Genomic DNA, 17,169 nt, shown 5'->3' with positions numbered 1-17,169 from the left:
CTAGGGAGTTTGTTACAATTGGAATTCATTAGTCCAGGGTGGGACTCAAGGTTTGTATTTCAAACAAGTGCCTTATTGATATTGATGCTGCTGGTCTGTGGACTGAAGTTGGCATACCAAGGTCTTTGCCTAGACAATAGATCCTCTAATAAACTTGGTAGCTTCTAATAGGTGAAGAGCAACTAGCTCTCTTGAGTTCACTGTTTCCATGAGAGAGAAATGAAAATGGAATATAGCCAGTCACTGGGATTAAATCCAACTAATTGCCTCATTCTTCTTACATGGTCAAAACCTTTGAACCTATTTGAACATTAGTACATTGCCCTCACACTCTACTCTTAATGAGGTTACTTGCCTCACGTATTCAGTGAAATTGTGCTTTATAGAACACATTTGCTACTCAGAGAAATGTCTGAGAGGGCACTCTCTTCGAGTATTAAATAATTAACCTCTTAAATCAGGAGGGCCCTCGCTGTTGGAGAGAATTCTTATATAGCCCTTTTTAAAAAAAGGAAATCCACTTAGGAATGTGTCTCAAGAACATGTATATGGATATATACATGTATTTCGGCCTGTGCAAATAGGCTATATAAGTGTTCAGTCTATGCAAATAGCAGTTACCAAAGAGGAACAAGATATATGATGGGCATCACTAATATCGCTAATTTCTTGGTTTGAACGCTTGTATTCAGCTGAATCTCAATTATGTGTAGTAAGGAAGGCCAGACATAGTAGAAGAATTGAACCTCCACATACGATTGTTCGGTGACAGGACTGCAAAACGGACAAAGACAAAACTCAATAATGCAAGCTGGGTAAACAGTACCTACATGTTCAAAAGTTCGATTCATTTAAACAGGCATCTGTCTCTAGCAGCTAACAGAAGTTATAAATCACAAGTAAACCTAAGATCAGAGCAGAGGGAATACGCTGGAACTCAGATCTTTGTGTTAGAAAATCTTTACAGTACACACAAACAGCCGGCTTAAAAAATCATTCCATTTAAGATATTCGCAAGAAGCCCACAGTATCATCTAGCACACGCATAGCACAATTTCACATATATGATCGGAGATCACAATCGGGATAACATATTCACAGCCACCACCCACCAACACACCACTCTCTTCCTTCTCAGAACCACCTTGATATTCTCATTATTTCTAGGTCAGAACAACCTGTTGACTGACGACGTTTCATATCCTGATCAAAATCTCACTCCACTGCAGGCTGCCTAAAGATGATTCATATAATGCTGCTATATGAAAAAGGAACAAATCCTTCCCATTCACCAAATATGTATTGAGTGCCAGCTATGGGCAAAACACTGGGCTAGGTGTCTTTAGTAGTTGAGTCACTGCTGCCAGAGGGATGTCTACCACCATCCTGGGGTATTAAAGCAACATTGCTGGGAAGAGGGAGACGGCTGCGCTTTTTTATGGCTGTGAATTCCTGCACTCAGTTGAGAAATGGCACAACTGGGTCATAAAATGAAAGGTATAACTTTTAATAAGCAGTTCCTGTATATCGAACTTTGACAACCAGGTCAGTAAAGTGAGAAATTAGACATGACACATAAAAAATGCTAACTACTCTCTCAGGTCATATAATAGGAAAAAATGTGTTGATTTCCAATAAATTACCGTGGAAACTTATATTAGATTTTAGTGTTGAGGACTGCATTTACCATCTATAAGAAATATGTTAGCTGTTTGTCTCTACTTTTAGGGCACATACACTATTTTTAGTGTGTATTCTATGAAGATTAATGTATCTGGAGGGTTTTTTCTCTAAATTAAAAATGGACATTTAAATGCTATTGTTAGGGAGGAAGAATTTCCTCTACCCTTCAAGATCCTTCTAGCTGGACTAAGACTCAAAGTGACATAAGACAGATTAATAGAAGAAAATCAAATTTAATATTTAATAGCCTATGTATGGGGAATCCACACAGACTTGGAAATTCCAAAGACAGTGAGGCAACATGACATTTATATGTGCTAAAGAGAAGGATAGGGGTCTGAGGATACAAAGGGGAGGAAGGCCATTATCAGGAAGGTAAAAGGAGATGTTTAGAAAACAAAGGTTGCCCTTTTATACAGATAAGTTTCTTAAAGAGAAATCTCTGGTACCAGCAGGCAGCTGGGAGGAGGTAAAGAGCTTTTCCTGAATCTGCTGGGCTTGGATTGCTTTTAACTCAAAATAATGTTCGTGCCAAGGTGGCACATCTTGGGGCAGCCTGCCCTTGGCCCCTACTCTATTAAAATATATTTTATTTTTACTTCACACAAAAAAAATCCAGTGGTATATTTAAGAAAGCACAAAAAGATCATTTTTAAAACCACCCAAGATTCATTACCATGAATTGAAATTATATATAAATGAGGATTTACTGAAAAGAAATTGTAAACTGTGATGAAAAACACTGTTTCTTGAGAATGTTTTGGTTTTGACTCTTCACTTGTATGCGACCTAAAGCAGGTCTCTTTATGTCATTATTTTTCATTTTTATGGTTTGTAAACTACTTGCCCTTAAGCCCCTGTGCAGGGATCCTGTAAGAACATATGAAACCCTGGGTAGGGCTGATGGTATATATTAGCCCATTTGTCAGATTTTATAGATTCTCTGAGTTTTGAGTCATTGTATACCTCATTTTGCAAATCTTGAGAGTGAAGTGAAGTGGTTGCTCTTCCTAGGGATGTTGTCATGGTTTTAAGTGTTGAAGTTGAGTCCTATCTTTAGATGAGAAGTTCCTGTAACTGCAAAGTAGAAATTACAATTCCTTAAGATATGCAACTTCAGTCCGGACCAGTACTGACCAGTAATGGCTGCCAAATTCATGGAAACTAAAATAGAAGAGGCTATTACCAAAGCCTAAAAGAATGACACATCAATTGTCTCACTTAAATCAGTTTTGAATGCTAATTCTAGTATGTCATGTGAGGTGAGTTTGACTTAAAAACTCATATCATCCCACAGTTTCAGGGTAATGACTCACAACTGCTTGGATATCAGAAAAGTTTTCCCCTCTTCCTTTCTAGATTTTTTGGCTGGTCTAATAATTAAATTGATGTAAAATGGACTAGAAAGAGAAAAATAATCTTGTGTGTACAAGAGCCCCATAAAAACATGAGACCCAAAGGCAGTCAGGCAGTTGAGGCTTGTAAGCCATCCTGAGCTGAGGAATGACATAGGGGCCTGGGGCTTCAAAGGGGAGGCAGGCAAGTCACAGGGAGAGAAGAGCAGATACTTGGAAGTCAGATGTTTTCCATGCCATGCCTATTAAGTCTTTCAGTTGAAAAGTTACTTCTTAGGGCACCTGGGTGGCTCAGTCAGTTAAGCATCTGCCTTTTGTTCAGGTCATGATCTCAGGTCCTGGGATCGAGCCCCACGTCAACTCTTTCTCTCTCTCCCTCAAAAATAAATAAATGAAAAATCTTTTTTAAAAAGTGAAGAAAAAAGTTATCTCTGGTAATAGCTTTCTTTCTGGGCTAGGCCCCCTATTTTAATTCTTTTAGACAGTTAAGGGAGGGGTAGAAGTTTTTCCTGAGTCTGCTGGGTCTTGATGGCCTTCAACTCAAAATAATCCACATGCGCAAGTGGCATATTTTGGGATGGTATGTTCTTTTCCTCTTCTACTGATTAGAAGTTCATTTCTAATTCTTCCCAGATGAACCAATCATGTGTACATTGTTTGAATATGTCAGTATTGAAAGTAGCTTAATGGGGGCGCCTGAGTGGCTCAGTCCGTTAAGCATCTGCCTTCAGCTCGGGTCATGATCCCAGGTCCTGGGATCAAGTCCCACATCGGGCTCCCTGCTCTGCGAGAGTTTTCTTCTCCCTCTCCCTCTGCCCGTGGTCTGCCTACTTGTGTTCTCTCTCTCTCTCTCTCTGTCAAATGAATAAATAAAATCTTTAAAAAAAATTTTTTTTAAAAGAAAGTAGCTTAATGGACTACATTCAAGGTGTCACCATAAAATTCTATATTAGCCATCTTCTTGTGTAGACTGCTGTCGGTGGCAACTCAGTAGTCACACAAAAATTGGTAGTATTCAAATGTATTTTCAACTGTTAACTACTCACATACCAGTTTTAGTTTTCTATTCTTTAGAAGAGTGCAATTAGAATAAATGAAATCTCAAATCCGTATCTTCTCTAATATGGGACTGTGTTTTAACCTACTTTTGACTGAATATTTGTAAACTGCTGCCCAAAATATTATTTATATAAAGAAAAGATCTATAGTGTTGTTAAATAATTCCTGTCAGACTTGCCTTGCTGAACCAGGCATCTATAAATGATATTGAATAAACAGGCATGTGAATAAAAATTAGGCTACAGAGTTTACCATGAAGACTCTTACTAGAACACAGATCATGAACCACCTTGGACAACTCCATTCTAAACTGTCTAGAGTAAAAGGCAAAATAGAAGCTACTTTGGAATATTAGCATTTAAAGGTTTCAGTTACATAAAAACCTAATACACCAGAAAGAGACGCATAAACATTTTTTTAACTGAAGTAGTAGTAGTGGTTATCTCAGGGTGGTGTGATCCCATGTGACCTTTCATGTTTTCTCATTATTCTTATGTGATTTCCAAAGTCTTCACATTGAGCGTGTTTCAGAGTCAGAAAATAAAAAGAGAAAAAATAAATCTATTTTGGTACAGCCACTGAAAAATTTTAAAATGCTTCCAGGAAACCTGTCATTCATCTTTTTGCTATCAAATCAAGTTATTTACACATTTTAAAAGTATATTAAAACCTATTTGCGGGGCGCCTGGGTGGTGCAGTCGTTAAGCATCTGCCTTCGGCTCAGGGCATGATCCCAGAGTTCTGGGATCGAGCCCCACATCAGGCTTCTCCGCTAGAAGCCTGCTTCTTCCTCTCCCACTCCCCCTGCTTGTGTTTTCTCTCTCGCTGGCTGTCTCTCTCTGTCAAATAAACAAATAAAAAAAAATCTTACAAAAAAAATAAAATAAAATAAAACCTATTTGCTTCCATGTACCCTCTCGCTCCCATTTTATGTCTGTCTATGTAAGAAAACTTTATGTTTGGGGGGACACCTTTATGTCTACATTATTTTCTTAAACCATTGCTAGTTTTCACATACCTCAAAAATCAATATGTAGAGCAAGACGGTAAGATAATGCCTTGGTCTTTTTGAAGCAGGTCCACATTATTGTCATTTTGGTAAAAGAGAATGTATTCCTGAGGACAGGCCCTTCCTATATCCCAACGACACAGTCACTAAAGTGTACAAGCACCCACTTTATTCTCAACTTTGTCACGGATTAAACAGCTATTTACTGTTCCCTTCAGAGGAATCTAGGAATGCTAGATTCTGTTACTAGTAGTTCCCAAACCATGCCTATTTCTTTGGAGAATATTAATGGGAGAAGAAAAAAATGTGAACAAGTGTTAATCAATTCTTGACACTCTCTCTTTACAAAATGAGAAAGGAAGGCAAACTTACCACTATTTGTCTTAGCATTCTTATGTTTTCAGGAAACAGAGCGCTATCAAAAAGATTCAAGAGAGATAAGAAAAGGAATTTTCTATTACTTCCGTTGAGGGAAATAAACCAGCGTATGGTTTGATTATTGTTTTTGCCTTAATAGTCTCTAGCTCTCTGGAATCACCAAGATTTTGAGTGAAACTTGTCTCATGAGAGAAACAGCCTTTGCCGAACACGTCTTATTCTAAGGCTTTCAATAATTAGGAAATATATTAAAACCCTAAAGGAAGAAAATTGTAATAAATAACATAAAATTCAGAAGTTGATCAAAGCATCCCATTTTGTGTATTGCAATGCAATCAGTTCTTACATATGTATAATATTTTATAAATCTATCTCCAACAGTTGAATATACCACAAATCATAATGTCTTTAGAAGGGTTCAGTGTTTCTGTAGAAAACATGGCTCCTTCTCTTGGTTATCTAAGTCGTCCAGATGTTCTGGTTCTTCGGCCAATCCAGAGAATTCCCAGCGGAAGACCAAACTGTTCTAACCGTGACGGTATATCCTCCGGTGGAGGATTGCTTTCAGGATAAACACTGCAGCCCTTAACAAAAAGGAGTAAAATGGCAATGCCACCTTCACTCTGACAATTTTCTCTCAAGAGACGTTTTGTAACATTCCATCTGTGCCTGTCTATTTGTATGACATGTTGAGAAGGAAATTCCTAGTAGAGGGAAAGCAAATACTTTTTCTTCTAAGAGATTTTCTTTTAGGCATCTATGAAATTTGACACCTTGATAAACAGCAGCCCCGTCTTCTAAGCTGGTCACCTGAGGCCCGTTTTGCTCTTTATTATAGCAGTCTCTTCCTTCTTTGTCTGGTTTCTCCTCATCATTATCAATCTTATGAGCCCTAAGATGAAGGAGTCCCCATCTGAATACTGTGTATGTTTGTACGTGTGTACAAATATGTAACTGTTCTGTGTACATCCCACATTGTGGTCTTTAGATAGACCGATTTCAAACACTGCTTTTATAGTCCAACGGGGAGACGTTTGCAGCAATAAAGCTCTGTCTGTGTTAGTGATGCCACATCGTGCTTTTCGACAATATGTCAGTTTTGCACGAGGGGGGATCGCTGTCCTATTTTTCTGACCTAATTTTGGGAAACCTGGTTTAATTGATACCACGAACCCTTCAAACGAATATTTATTGACAAAGTACAAGCTAGTTGCTTTGCAAAGAAAAAAAAGATAAACAACATGTTCTAGCTGAGAAATCAGAACAGTTAGTTGACAACCACCAGCCATCACACCATACATTTGCTTTATACTTCCACACCAAACTGCTTGCCAAAAATCTTTGCAGGCACCGTCCTGGGCCGGGCCACAGTGTCCCATCCCTAACCCTAAAACCTCCCAATAGAAACACAAGCACCCTGAGTGAGTTGCTCACCTGATCTGTGGTCATGATACTTAGAGTAAAGCATTTCTTTCACTTAAGAGTGAAACTTAAGTGCACAATAGACATTAGCTTTCATTACTGTTACTAAATAATCTACTTATGTGCCAGACTCTGCAACTAGACATGAACTCCTTTAAGGCAAGAAGCTTATTTTAATCATCATTTTATCGCTAGAACTCAAAGTACTACAGCCGGTACATTTAAGGCACTTACTAAACAAAGAGTGAATGAATGAATGAACGAATGAACGAATGGATGGATGTGATGTGGCTTTTGGAATATAGGTGAGGTTTGGTGGGGTGGGGTATGGAGCCAAAGGCCAAGAAAGAATTCTTGAGATGTCTTTGTTGCAAAAGGTGGTTTTATTAAAGCACGGGGGCAGGACCCGTGGGCAGAAAGAGCTGCTGCACTAGGGCCGTGAGGAGCAATTGATTATATATTATGGGATTGGGAGAGGTAAGAAAAAAGAGAGGTTTTCAGAAGAACTTTCATATGCCAAAGAGGACCTACAAGATACCAGAGGCCTTGCCATTGTCAAGTTAAAGTTGTTTTTCCCTCTAGTAAAGCAATAACGTTAAGATAGTTGGGAGCTTCCTGGAAGAATATGACACACGTCCCACACAGGAGTTGGGCGGGTCGGGGGGAGGTTGCAGAGTGTCAGCTTATGCTTTGTCTTCAGCTAGCTTTCTGCTCCTTCATCAAATGAAAAGAAAAAACTGAATAGCATTATCAAAGTTGTAAACAATATATGATTGGTACAAAGTTTCCTAGATCTGTAAGTCTATACTGGGCTATATGGTCATTGAATTTATGAATGAGAGAACATTTCTCTATTTGTATGGTTAAGTTGGCCATTTTTCTATAGAATGATGTTTTGTTACCAAATTAACAGACTGCATATCAATAGTTACACTTCATTAGTTGCTTGAACCTTATGACACGTTGGCTGGCGGGGAAGATGGCTTACAGAGATATTCTTGGAATTTGAGAGTGGGAATGCGTAAAACAGTAACTTTTTATTAGAAAATTGAGTTTGTTCTTGATCATCCGGTCATTGATTTATTCGACAGCTCTTCACTGAGCACCTACTATGTGTCTGATAGTTTCCAAGACATCTGAGATAGATCAATTAAAAAAATATGGACAAAGTAGACCAAAAAAAAAAAACAACACTTAATCTTGATGGAATTTAAATTCCAGTGAGAGACAGATAATAAACAATAATAAATTTATTAATAAGCATTAAATACTATGTTATATCATGAGTAATGGAGTAACAAAAAAAAAGAAAGAAAGAAAGAAAAATGGATGCAAAGTGCAGCCACAGGTTTGTGATTTGTAATGAGCGCCCGGTGGACCAAACTTAGAAGGTATTATATGAGCAAAGACAAAGAAGCAAAGAAGGAGGCATACAGAAATCTGGGGGAGGAATATTCCAGTCAGAGGGAACAGACACAGCAAAGGTCCTAAGGTAAAACAATTGTCTATAATGTAAAACCATAAACAAAAGTAAATGACATAATGCAATATAGTAAGTCACCAAAAAAGCTATAGAAAATACACTTTCCGAGGAGATGAATCACTTTTGGAAAAGCTTCATTGAAAGCGGGGGTCTTAGCCTTGCCTCACAGTATTGGTAGGGTTTTGATAAATGAAAAGGGAAGTTCTACGTTGGTCTAGCATTGGGAAAACACATGTCAAGTTCAATTCACATTGGAGGGATGATTCTGGCTGGAGGTTAATTAGCTGCTTCAATTAAAGGAGTGAAGGACCGCGAATGCCGACATAAGGGTTTTGGACTTTCTTCCATAAGCATTGTAGATCGGCTAACAATTACTGAAGAAAATCCCAAGGGAAGGACAGCATGTTTTTGGAAGATTACACTGAAGGTTTTAGACAGATTACATCAGAGTGATTGCAAATGATAAAATTTTAAGTCAAAACTAAACACAAAACACACTCTAATTACAACAGCACTTGCAATAATACTGATGAGGTTGTGGGATATCGGTGAGGTTCAGTGGGGTGGAGTCCGGAGCCGACGACCAGGAAAGAATTCTTGAGACGCCTTCGGTGCAAAATGGTGGCTTATTAAAGCACGGGGACGGGACCTGTGGGCAGAAAGAGCTGCAGCACCGGGTTGTGAGGGGTGGCGGATTATATACCATGGGGTTGGGGGAGATAAGGAAAAAGTGAGGTTTCAAGAGAGTACTTTCGTATGTTAAAGAAGACTCACAGGATACTGGAGGCCTTGCCATTGTCAGGTTAAGGTTGTTTACCCCTCTAGTAAGGCGTGAACACGAAGATAGTTGGGAACTTCCTGGATCCCTGGAAGTATCTGTCTATGGCCTGGAGGTTATAAGGACATTTACTTGTATTTACATTCCCTTCTGGAAGCTAGGTTATTGATAGAAATGTTTTGTTCTTGTAAACTGCTAAAACACTTGTAAACTGAGGGAGACTCAAGTCTTGCAGGATTGTGTTCTCTATAGGTTAACTATTTCTTTTCCCTTTAGGGCAGCCAGGAGTGCCTGAGGGATGTCACAGACATCCCATGGGGGCGGGGGTTGTGGGGTGTCAGTTTCTGCTTTGTCCTCAGCTTGCCTTCTGTTCCCTCATCAATATGATCTTACCATTTGACTTGTCTTTATTTTTTAACTTTTTATCTTGAAAAAAAATCTGGTGACATTACAGAAAAAATGCAAGAGTAGTATAATAAATTTCCATATATCCTCTTCAGCTAGATTCACCAGTTATTACCGTTTTGCCACACTTGCCTTACGTCTCTTAATGTGGGTGGCTAAATAGAAAGAGCCACACCAGGTATCAAGCACATAGCATATTATTGATGTGTGACAGTAAATTGCAGATATCATGGCTAAACTGTTTGATGCGAATCTTCTGAAAACAGGGATGTTTTCTTACGTAACCAGAGTATATTTATCAAATTCAGGAAAATTGAAAATGGTAGAATACTATTATCTAATATACCATCTATATTCGCTTTTTAAATATTGTCTCAATAATACCCCTTCGACTGTATTTCCCATCCAGGATGACACATTGCTTTTAGTTGTCATGTCTTCTTAGTGTCCTTTAACCTGGGTTGGTTCCTCAGCCTTTCTTGGTGTTTCACGGCGTTGGGAAGAAATTTTCTCTGCCCATCAAGGTCCTTGTAACTAAGCGTGAGACAGATTAATGGGAGAATATCAAATTCAGTAGGAGGAATCCACAGTCAGGCAACAGGAGGCTTATCTGACCCTCCTGAGCTGCTAAGGGGAGGAACTTGGGAAACAAAGATTGGAAAACAAAGGGGTTTAGAAAACAAAGGTTGCCCTATTAAGCAAATCAATTTCTTAGGTGAAGATGTTAATGTCTGTTAATAGCTCTCTTCCTGGACAGGCTCTCCTTTCCAATGTAAATTTAGGCAGTTGCCTGGAGAGACAAAGAGCTTTTCCTGCATCTGCTGGGTGTGGATTGCTTTTAACTCAAAATTATCTTCACGCCAGAGGAACTGCCCTTGATCCCTGCAATGGCTTGGACATTTCTCAGGAGTAGAAACCAGATTTTATTTTTTATACGATGTCTCTTAGTTTGAGTTTGCCTGATATATGTCCTCATTTTTTTGATATTTACCTGCTTCTGGCTGGAGTACTGCCTTGTTAATGCATCACATCAGGAGGCGCATGATGTCGATTTCTCCCATTACTGGTGATGTTATTTTCGGTTACTTCCTTGAAATGGTGTCCATTTTTCCCTCAATCGTTAATAAATAATCAGTGGGGAGGTACTTTAAAACAGTGTGAATATCCTGCCTCATCGATCTTTCATCCAATAATTTTAGCATCTGTTGATAATTCTTGCCTGAATCAATTATTATTAAGATGGCTGAAACGTGGTGATTTCTAATTCTATCATTTCTTCTATTTTTACCAAGTGGCATCTTTCTGTTCTGGCTAAGGGAGAGCTTTCCTTTTAATGTATTTGTTCATTAATATGGATTCATGGAATCATGTTTTTTCGATTACTGCCATTGTTCCTCTTACCTTGTCTTTTAATACATACCACTTATGATTCCTTTCACTTCATAGGAAAAAGCAAAGTTAGTATCCTTCTTAGGTAAGGCACGTTTTAAGGGTAGGCTCTAGCTAACTGTAGAAAGAATGATGCATTTTTTCCCTCTAGTCTTTCATTTTATTTTAAAATTTTTAATAGTTTGTTAACATGTAACTCTTCAGTTCCTACGGCTTCTGGGAGCCGAGGCTAACTATGCCCCAATGATGGGTCATAGCCAATGATCATATTTGCATTCTTGATTGGCAGTAAGTAAAAGTTAATTCCATACTTTTGCTGAAAGCCTCTTTCCAAAATGACAAAATATACCACTTCAAAGGTAATCTTTTGCCCAGATGTTTGGTTGCACAAATCAAGCTGCTACATTCAGAGACCATTTTCATTTTCCTTTTTATTATTATTGTTACTATTATTATATTATTATTTTGTGTATCCTGCCTTGTTCCAAAAAGCACTTTTACAAAAGCAAAACTGCTGTCTTTACGTACTAGCTTATACCTTCCCAAAACGTTTTCTTGCTATTATGTGAATAGCAATTCAGCTTCTTAATGTGTTACCAAAAAAAAAAAAAATTGTAACTGCTTCTAAATTGCATTGATGTATTGTAGAATTGAGTTGAATATCTTTGTAGGCTGAGCATAATTATCCTCCTGCCAGGAACAAATAAGTTATACTGCTCCAGAGAAATAAATATGCATATGAATTTATGTGGATGGATAAATCCTTATAAAGTTTAGCTCTTTATAACACAATGAGAGAAGAGGAAATGTACTTGGTGAGGCTAATGAATAAACTGGGATCATTAGATTGTCTATCATGCATTTTCCCCACAAAGTTGCACTTTACTGCATATAAATCAGGGCAGAGCATTTCAAAGGACTTTATATAATGAATGAGGCAATTTTCGGCTGAACCATGTAAGAAAAAGCCACTTGAAATCTTCAGTTCTAGTTGAAACAAGATTGTGTATAGAAATACATATCGAGAAACAAAATGAAAACTCCAAGTGAAGAGTTCAAAAATACACATAAACTTCAATTTACTTTGTTAACATCTTTACCTCTTCAGAAGAAGTTTGCCAACAACAAGACCAGGTACAGGCCAGTAAAAAAAATAGGACCGCAAACTACAGTAGGTAATGCAGCAAGATTAGTGTAAACCGAACGCATTTATTATTTGCAATGTAATGCAATATACTAAGAGATGGCACGTGCTTTATTTTAATTAGCTGTTTCTTTTAAAGGGTTGCTTGGTCCAACTGTCTTGATAAGAAAAAATTGTAGTCATTGCTCAAAATGCTTGTAGCAAATCTAGTTTTAAATTGAAGCAATTTATTCCGAAAGCAGTCTACCACCACAGCAATAATCAATGTGTTTTCCCTTAGCCCAAACTGGAGCTTTCCAAAGACTATTGTTAATTGCCAGTAACTAAATGACTGCTGGTGCCCTTAAATGTAACTATTTGGCACTCGTTCATTTGTTGTGTTTAACCAAATGCCAGTTTCCCTTAGGTTTTGCTGAGAGATTTTGCTTTACAATTTTCAATATTCAGTCTCAGTCCCTTAAAGGGGGTAGAGTCTATCATTTTAACCGAATAACACAAAGGCTAACCAGATTTTTAAAAGGTCTGCACTTTCTCTTTCCGTCTTCTGATGTTGAATTGTGCTGAAATGGAATCTTTTTATTTTTTAAATGCTGCCACTCCAGGCAACTTGAACTTGAGCTGAAAAGCAGATCCCATTTCAAAGGGAAAATGACATTTGCTGGGGCAACACCTTTCACATTGTAATGTAAAGATAAAATACAGCAGCGGGCCCTGAATCATTTCTTTAAAGTGTAACAGAATTTAACCCCTAGTAATTTTGTCCTGACCCAATGTATAAGCAATAATGGGTAGCACTCATATTAATGAATGCGTCCAGCTTAGAGCAAAAGAATGTGGAAACTAAATCTAATACGCCATTTTCTTTGGGAGAGTTTACACATGGTCTGTAAACCAATGTGAAAAACTTAAATGGGAAATGTTTTAACCTCGCACATTTATAATGTGAAGGCATGTAAATTACTCTTGCATAGAAATAATGTAGTAACTGAGGAGGAGGCACTGGTGCGTGGGCTGTGGGGAAGGATACGTTTCTTCTCTGACTTCCAAGAACATTGTAAGAATACCAGGCTTCTGCATGTAATTCTACAGAAGTATCTGGGGGAAGTTTGAGATCCTCTCTGGATCTCAGGATAAATTAGCCCCTTGAAAATGCCGTTTCTTTGGACCCGGTCTTCGTCTCTGTCTTATTAGTAAATGACTATCCTGTGGCTCAAGAAGACTTATTCTTGATTATTGCCCATACTCTAGGTATATAAAACTTTCCATATGTTTGTACCTTGAAGGATATATTCATGTGACACTAGACCATTTCTCTAATTGCTAAGCCACATCAACCCTGGTGTCTTTTTCTCATTACATTTCAGACAGTACCATTGATTGGCCTACTGTATAATGTGTTTGAGGTAGTGTATATAATTATTTGAGTGGCTCATGACTTCTATCAATAGGGATAAATCACATTTGGGCAATGACTTCTCTAAACATAAGGACTTACTTTCATATCATATTTCTCTAACTTTTGCATATTAAGTGCTTAAAAGTTGTTTTTTTAGTATGGTGACTAACATAATATAGTAAAAATATTATTAAAAAATAAATAAAAGTTTTTTTTAAGTCTGTAGAGAACAGACTTATAAATGCCATTTGAAGAAAATGAGAATTCTGCTTATTACATTAATAGGATTATGTCTCGGGCACACTTTTGGATTGTTTCAAAAGCTCTTCCACTAGATACGGGCTTGGGAAGGATGCTGCTTGTCCAGGCCTGGGGCCACGTCTGCAGAATCCAGGGCTGTGCTTGGAGCCAACATAGAACCATTCCCAGCCTGTGCAGTTATCTACAGTAGACCAGCTGTCCTGACTCCAGCTTTCTTTACAGCTTCTCCCCACACAAGCCTCGAGTTAGAATTTGTAGTGGCTATTTTTTTTAAATCCAAGTTTTAAAGACTTGAAGTGTGATTAACATAAGGTAAAATGCATAGATGGTCTAAGTGTTCAGTTTGTTGAGCTTTGACAATATATATACTTGTATATCCATACCTGAAAAACAATATAGAATATGTCTTTTACCCCAGCAAGTTTCCTCTTGCCCCTTTCCAATAAATTTTCCCATCACTCATCCACAAAACATCCATCTTGTGATTTCTATCACTGTGGTTTATTTTGGCCTGTTCTTACACTTCATGTAGACAGAATTCTACAGAAGATATTACTTTGTTTTTGGCTTCCTTCACCTGATGTAATTTTGTGAGATTCATGCATGTTGCTTGTATCAGTAGTTTATTCTTTTTCCTGCTGAGTATATTCTGTCATATCTCGTGCTAATGAACATTCGGGTCATTTTCAGTTGTGGCTCCTATGAATAAGACTACTCTGAACATTCCAAAACAAGTCTTCTTGTGGACATCTGCTTCTATTTCCTTGTATAAATACTTAGGGATGCAGTTGCTAGTCATAGGGTAGATTCACAGTTAACTTCATCAGAAACTACCCCAAATTGTCTAATAGAGTCGTACCATTGGGCTCTTCCACTAGCAGAGTTTGAGAGCACAAATTAAGCGTTGTCCTTTTTTTTTCCCAATTCTTACCTCATGTAAGGAATTTTAGGGTGATAAATTACAAGTGTTCAATGCATTAAATTAGAAAACACAATGAATCTGAAAAGAAACCGTAGTCCAAATGTTTACCTCTCCCATCATATCCAGTATAATTTAAATCAGATGATTTTGGTGTATGAATTAGCCTGTGAGCATAAGTTAGTTTTCTCTGTGCGGTAGTGTTAACTCCTATAGCGAGAGAACCAGGCCCAGCGTACTTTGCAGAATGATCTGCGCACTTATCCTTTCTGTTCACATAGGAATGGGAAAACATTATCTAGAGGAGCTTTTTGTTTTTCACTCCTGGAACTTTTGTAGTACTATCTTGTGTAGGCCCTCACAAGATTCAACAGTTAATGCTGTCTGATATTTATAAATACAAAACGTAAAAATTTCCAGGAGGTGCTTTTCAATATTTCACTTTCCATATTAATTCACTCAGACTCTAAAAGATTTAATAACTCATTTTATTTTTCTTTCTTAAATTCATAAAATCCAAGCACTTTTAATAAGATTTTCTCCTATTTCCCATTTAATTTTAATAAGAGCATAAAAATACACTTGATTAAATAGTAGTTATATATGTTTTTTGATAAAACTGTTGAATTAAAAATGAACGACTAGACAATGGAAAATACGGCTGAGTTTTGTTCTGTAATTATCACGGGAAAAGTGACATCACACGCAAACACACACACACACATGCACAAACACAAAGTGTTCTTGTGAGGAAATGATGTCCATGCTTTTCAAATTACTTATCACTGATACTGCATCATACCTGTGATGATTTCACCCCATTTTTGAGATCTCAGGAGTGATCTTGTAACACAAGAGTAGTTGTTACTGCAAAACCATAGATTATTTTAAAGTTTTCAGTATAAGCCTACATTAACCATGCTATGAAATTAGATAACCCATTGATGGATTGTAAATGAAAACCATAAAAATACCACTATTTTAGAGCCATAATTTCAGGAATTTTTATATTTAATGGTAATTAAGGAAACTAACACTTTTCAAGGTAGTGTCAACTGTAGTGAACAATGGCTACCCATCAGTAACATTTGGCCCACGTTGATCAAGAAGACAGCAGGCAAGCACAGGCACTTAAAGTGAACCTCAAAATCTGCGTTCTGGGGCACCTGGATGGCACAGTCGGTTGGGCGAGGGGCTTTGGCTCAGGTCGTGATCTCAGGGTCATGAGCTAGAGCTGCCTGTCGAGCCCCGCAACACTGAGCGCGGGGTCAGCTTGAGATTCTCACTCTCCCGCTCCCTCCACCCCCTTACTTGTGCTCTTGCTCTCTCTAAAAAAAATTTTTTTTAATCTCTGCATTCTGGCTTAATGTTTAAAAATCAGTAGCCTTGATTTTGTCACAATGTCTGTGAGCTCTAAAGGAGGAAAAAAGAAGTGAATGTTTTATCCCCAGAAATGCCCGATAATTTTTAATGTAATATGGATATTCAGTAGAAAAAAGAGAGCATGTATGTAGTGAGTGGACAGAAAAATCCCTCTTTTGGATAGAATGTAGCAACCTGCCTAATAAAGGGAGGAAACAAATGAAAAATGTCTAAGTAGCTTAGCAAAAGGAAAATACTATCAACCTAGTCTAGTGTGACATCCACTAGGGGGCCTACTTTTTAAGCCCAAGTATTCAGCCTCCAGTACTGTGATTGGCCACCCTGGTGTCACTGATCAGAGAGGTAGAGAATGGGAGTCGTTGCTCCTGGCAGGAGGCAGCAGGCTGCATTCCTGGGGGGGGGGCACCCAAGACTCTATGAAACAGTCCACACTGCCCTTCAGGAACTGTGTTGTTGGAACCCTTACTGTCCCGAGCGCCATCCCCTAGGTGACAGCTCAGGTAGGAAGGATCAAGATTCACATTGGTGAGTTCAGAAGCTGTCCTGCCTTAAACGCTTCATATCCTCAAGCCTAGTTTGCAGGGTTCCCAGAAGGGATACGTTTATAGGAGTTACCGTACTCAGGCAAGCTCGGAATCATAGTTTCCAAACAGGTATTTTATAATTCTCTCGGTCCAAACACAATCTACCATTTTTACCATAAGCAATGTCTCTTAGCAACACAGTTACCACAAACCACCTTATCTGGTTACCAAGGAAACAGAGCTAGAAAGGTCAGATTCTCATGCAGAAAGGGAAGGGGTTGTGTTAATCCATTACCTACCTCTGGTCTCACCCAGAAAACTGTGAAATCAAGTTGAATTTGTGATCTGGGATGTGACTATGGTCTAATTCCCTTTCGTGATTTTTTCCCGTAGAGCTAATGTATACAGTGGAACTTGCTGGAGGGCTTGGTGCAATCCTGCTGCTGCTTGTCTGCTTGGTGACCATCTACAAGTGCTACAAGATAGAAATCATGCTCTTCTACAGGAATCATTTTGGGGCGGAGGAGCTGGATGGAGGTAAGATGAGCTCCCCTTTTTAATGTCCTCTCTGGATATTCTTC

The 17,169-nt window shown here is 38.2% G+C and overlaps 1 protein-coding gene across 1 annotated transcript in view; it reads left to right on the top strand.

Annotated features, from left to right (window-relative positions):
• IL1RAPL1 (interleukin 1 receptor accessory protein like 1) overlaps positions 1-17,169 on the top strand; it is a 1,307,342-nt gene that overhangs the window by 1,261,806 nt on the left and 28,367 nt on the right. Inside the window, exon 9 of the mRNA XM_087859585.1 lies at positions 16,982-17,125. Coding sequence (XP_087715711.1) covers positions 16,982-17,125 — 144 coding nt within the window. The remainder of the gene's footprint in view (positions 1-16,981; positions 17,126-17,169) is intronic.

This window comes from Ursus americanus, chromosome X (genome assembly GCF_024610735.1).
Source record: "Ursus americanus isolate L20-20 chromosome X, mUrsAme1.1.p, whole genome shotgun sequence".
Lineage (NCBI taxonomy): Eukaryota > Metazoa > Chordata > Mammalia > Carnivora > Ursidae > Ursus > Ursus americanus.
The sequence above is the reverse complement of the archived record's forward strand: the minus strand, read 5'-3'. Positions and strand labels throughout refer to the sequence as shown.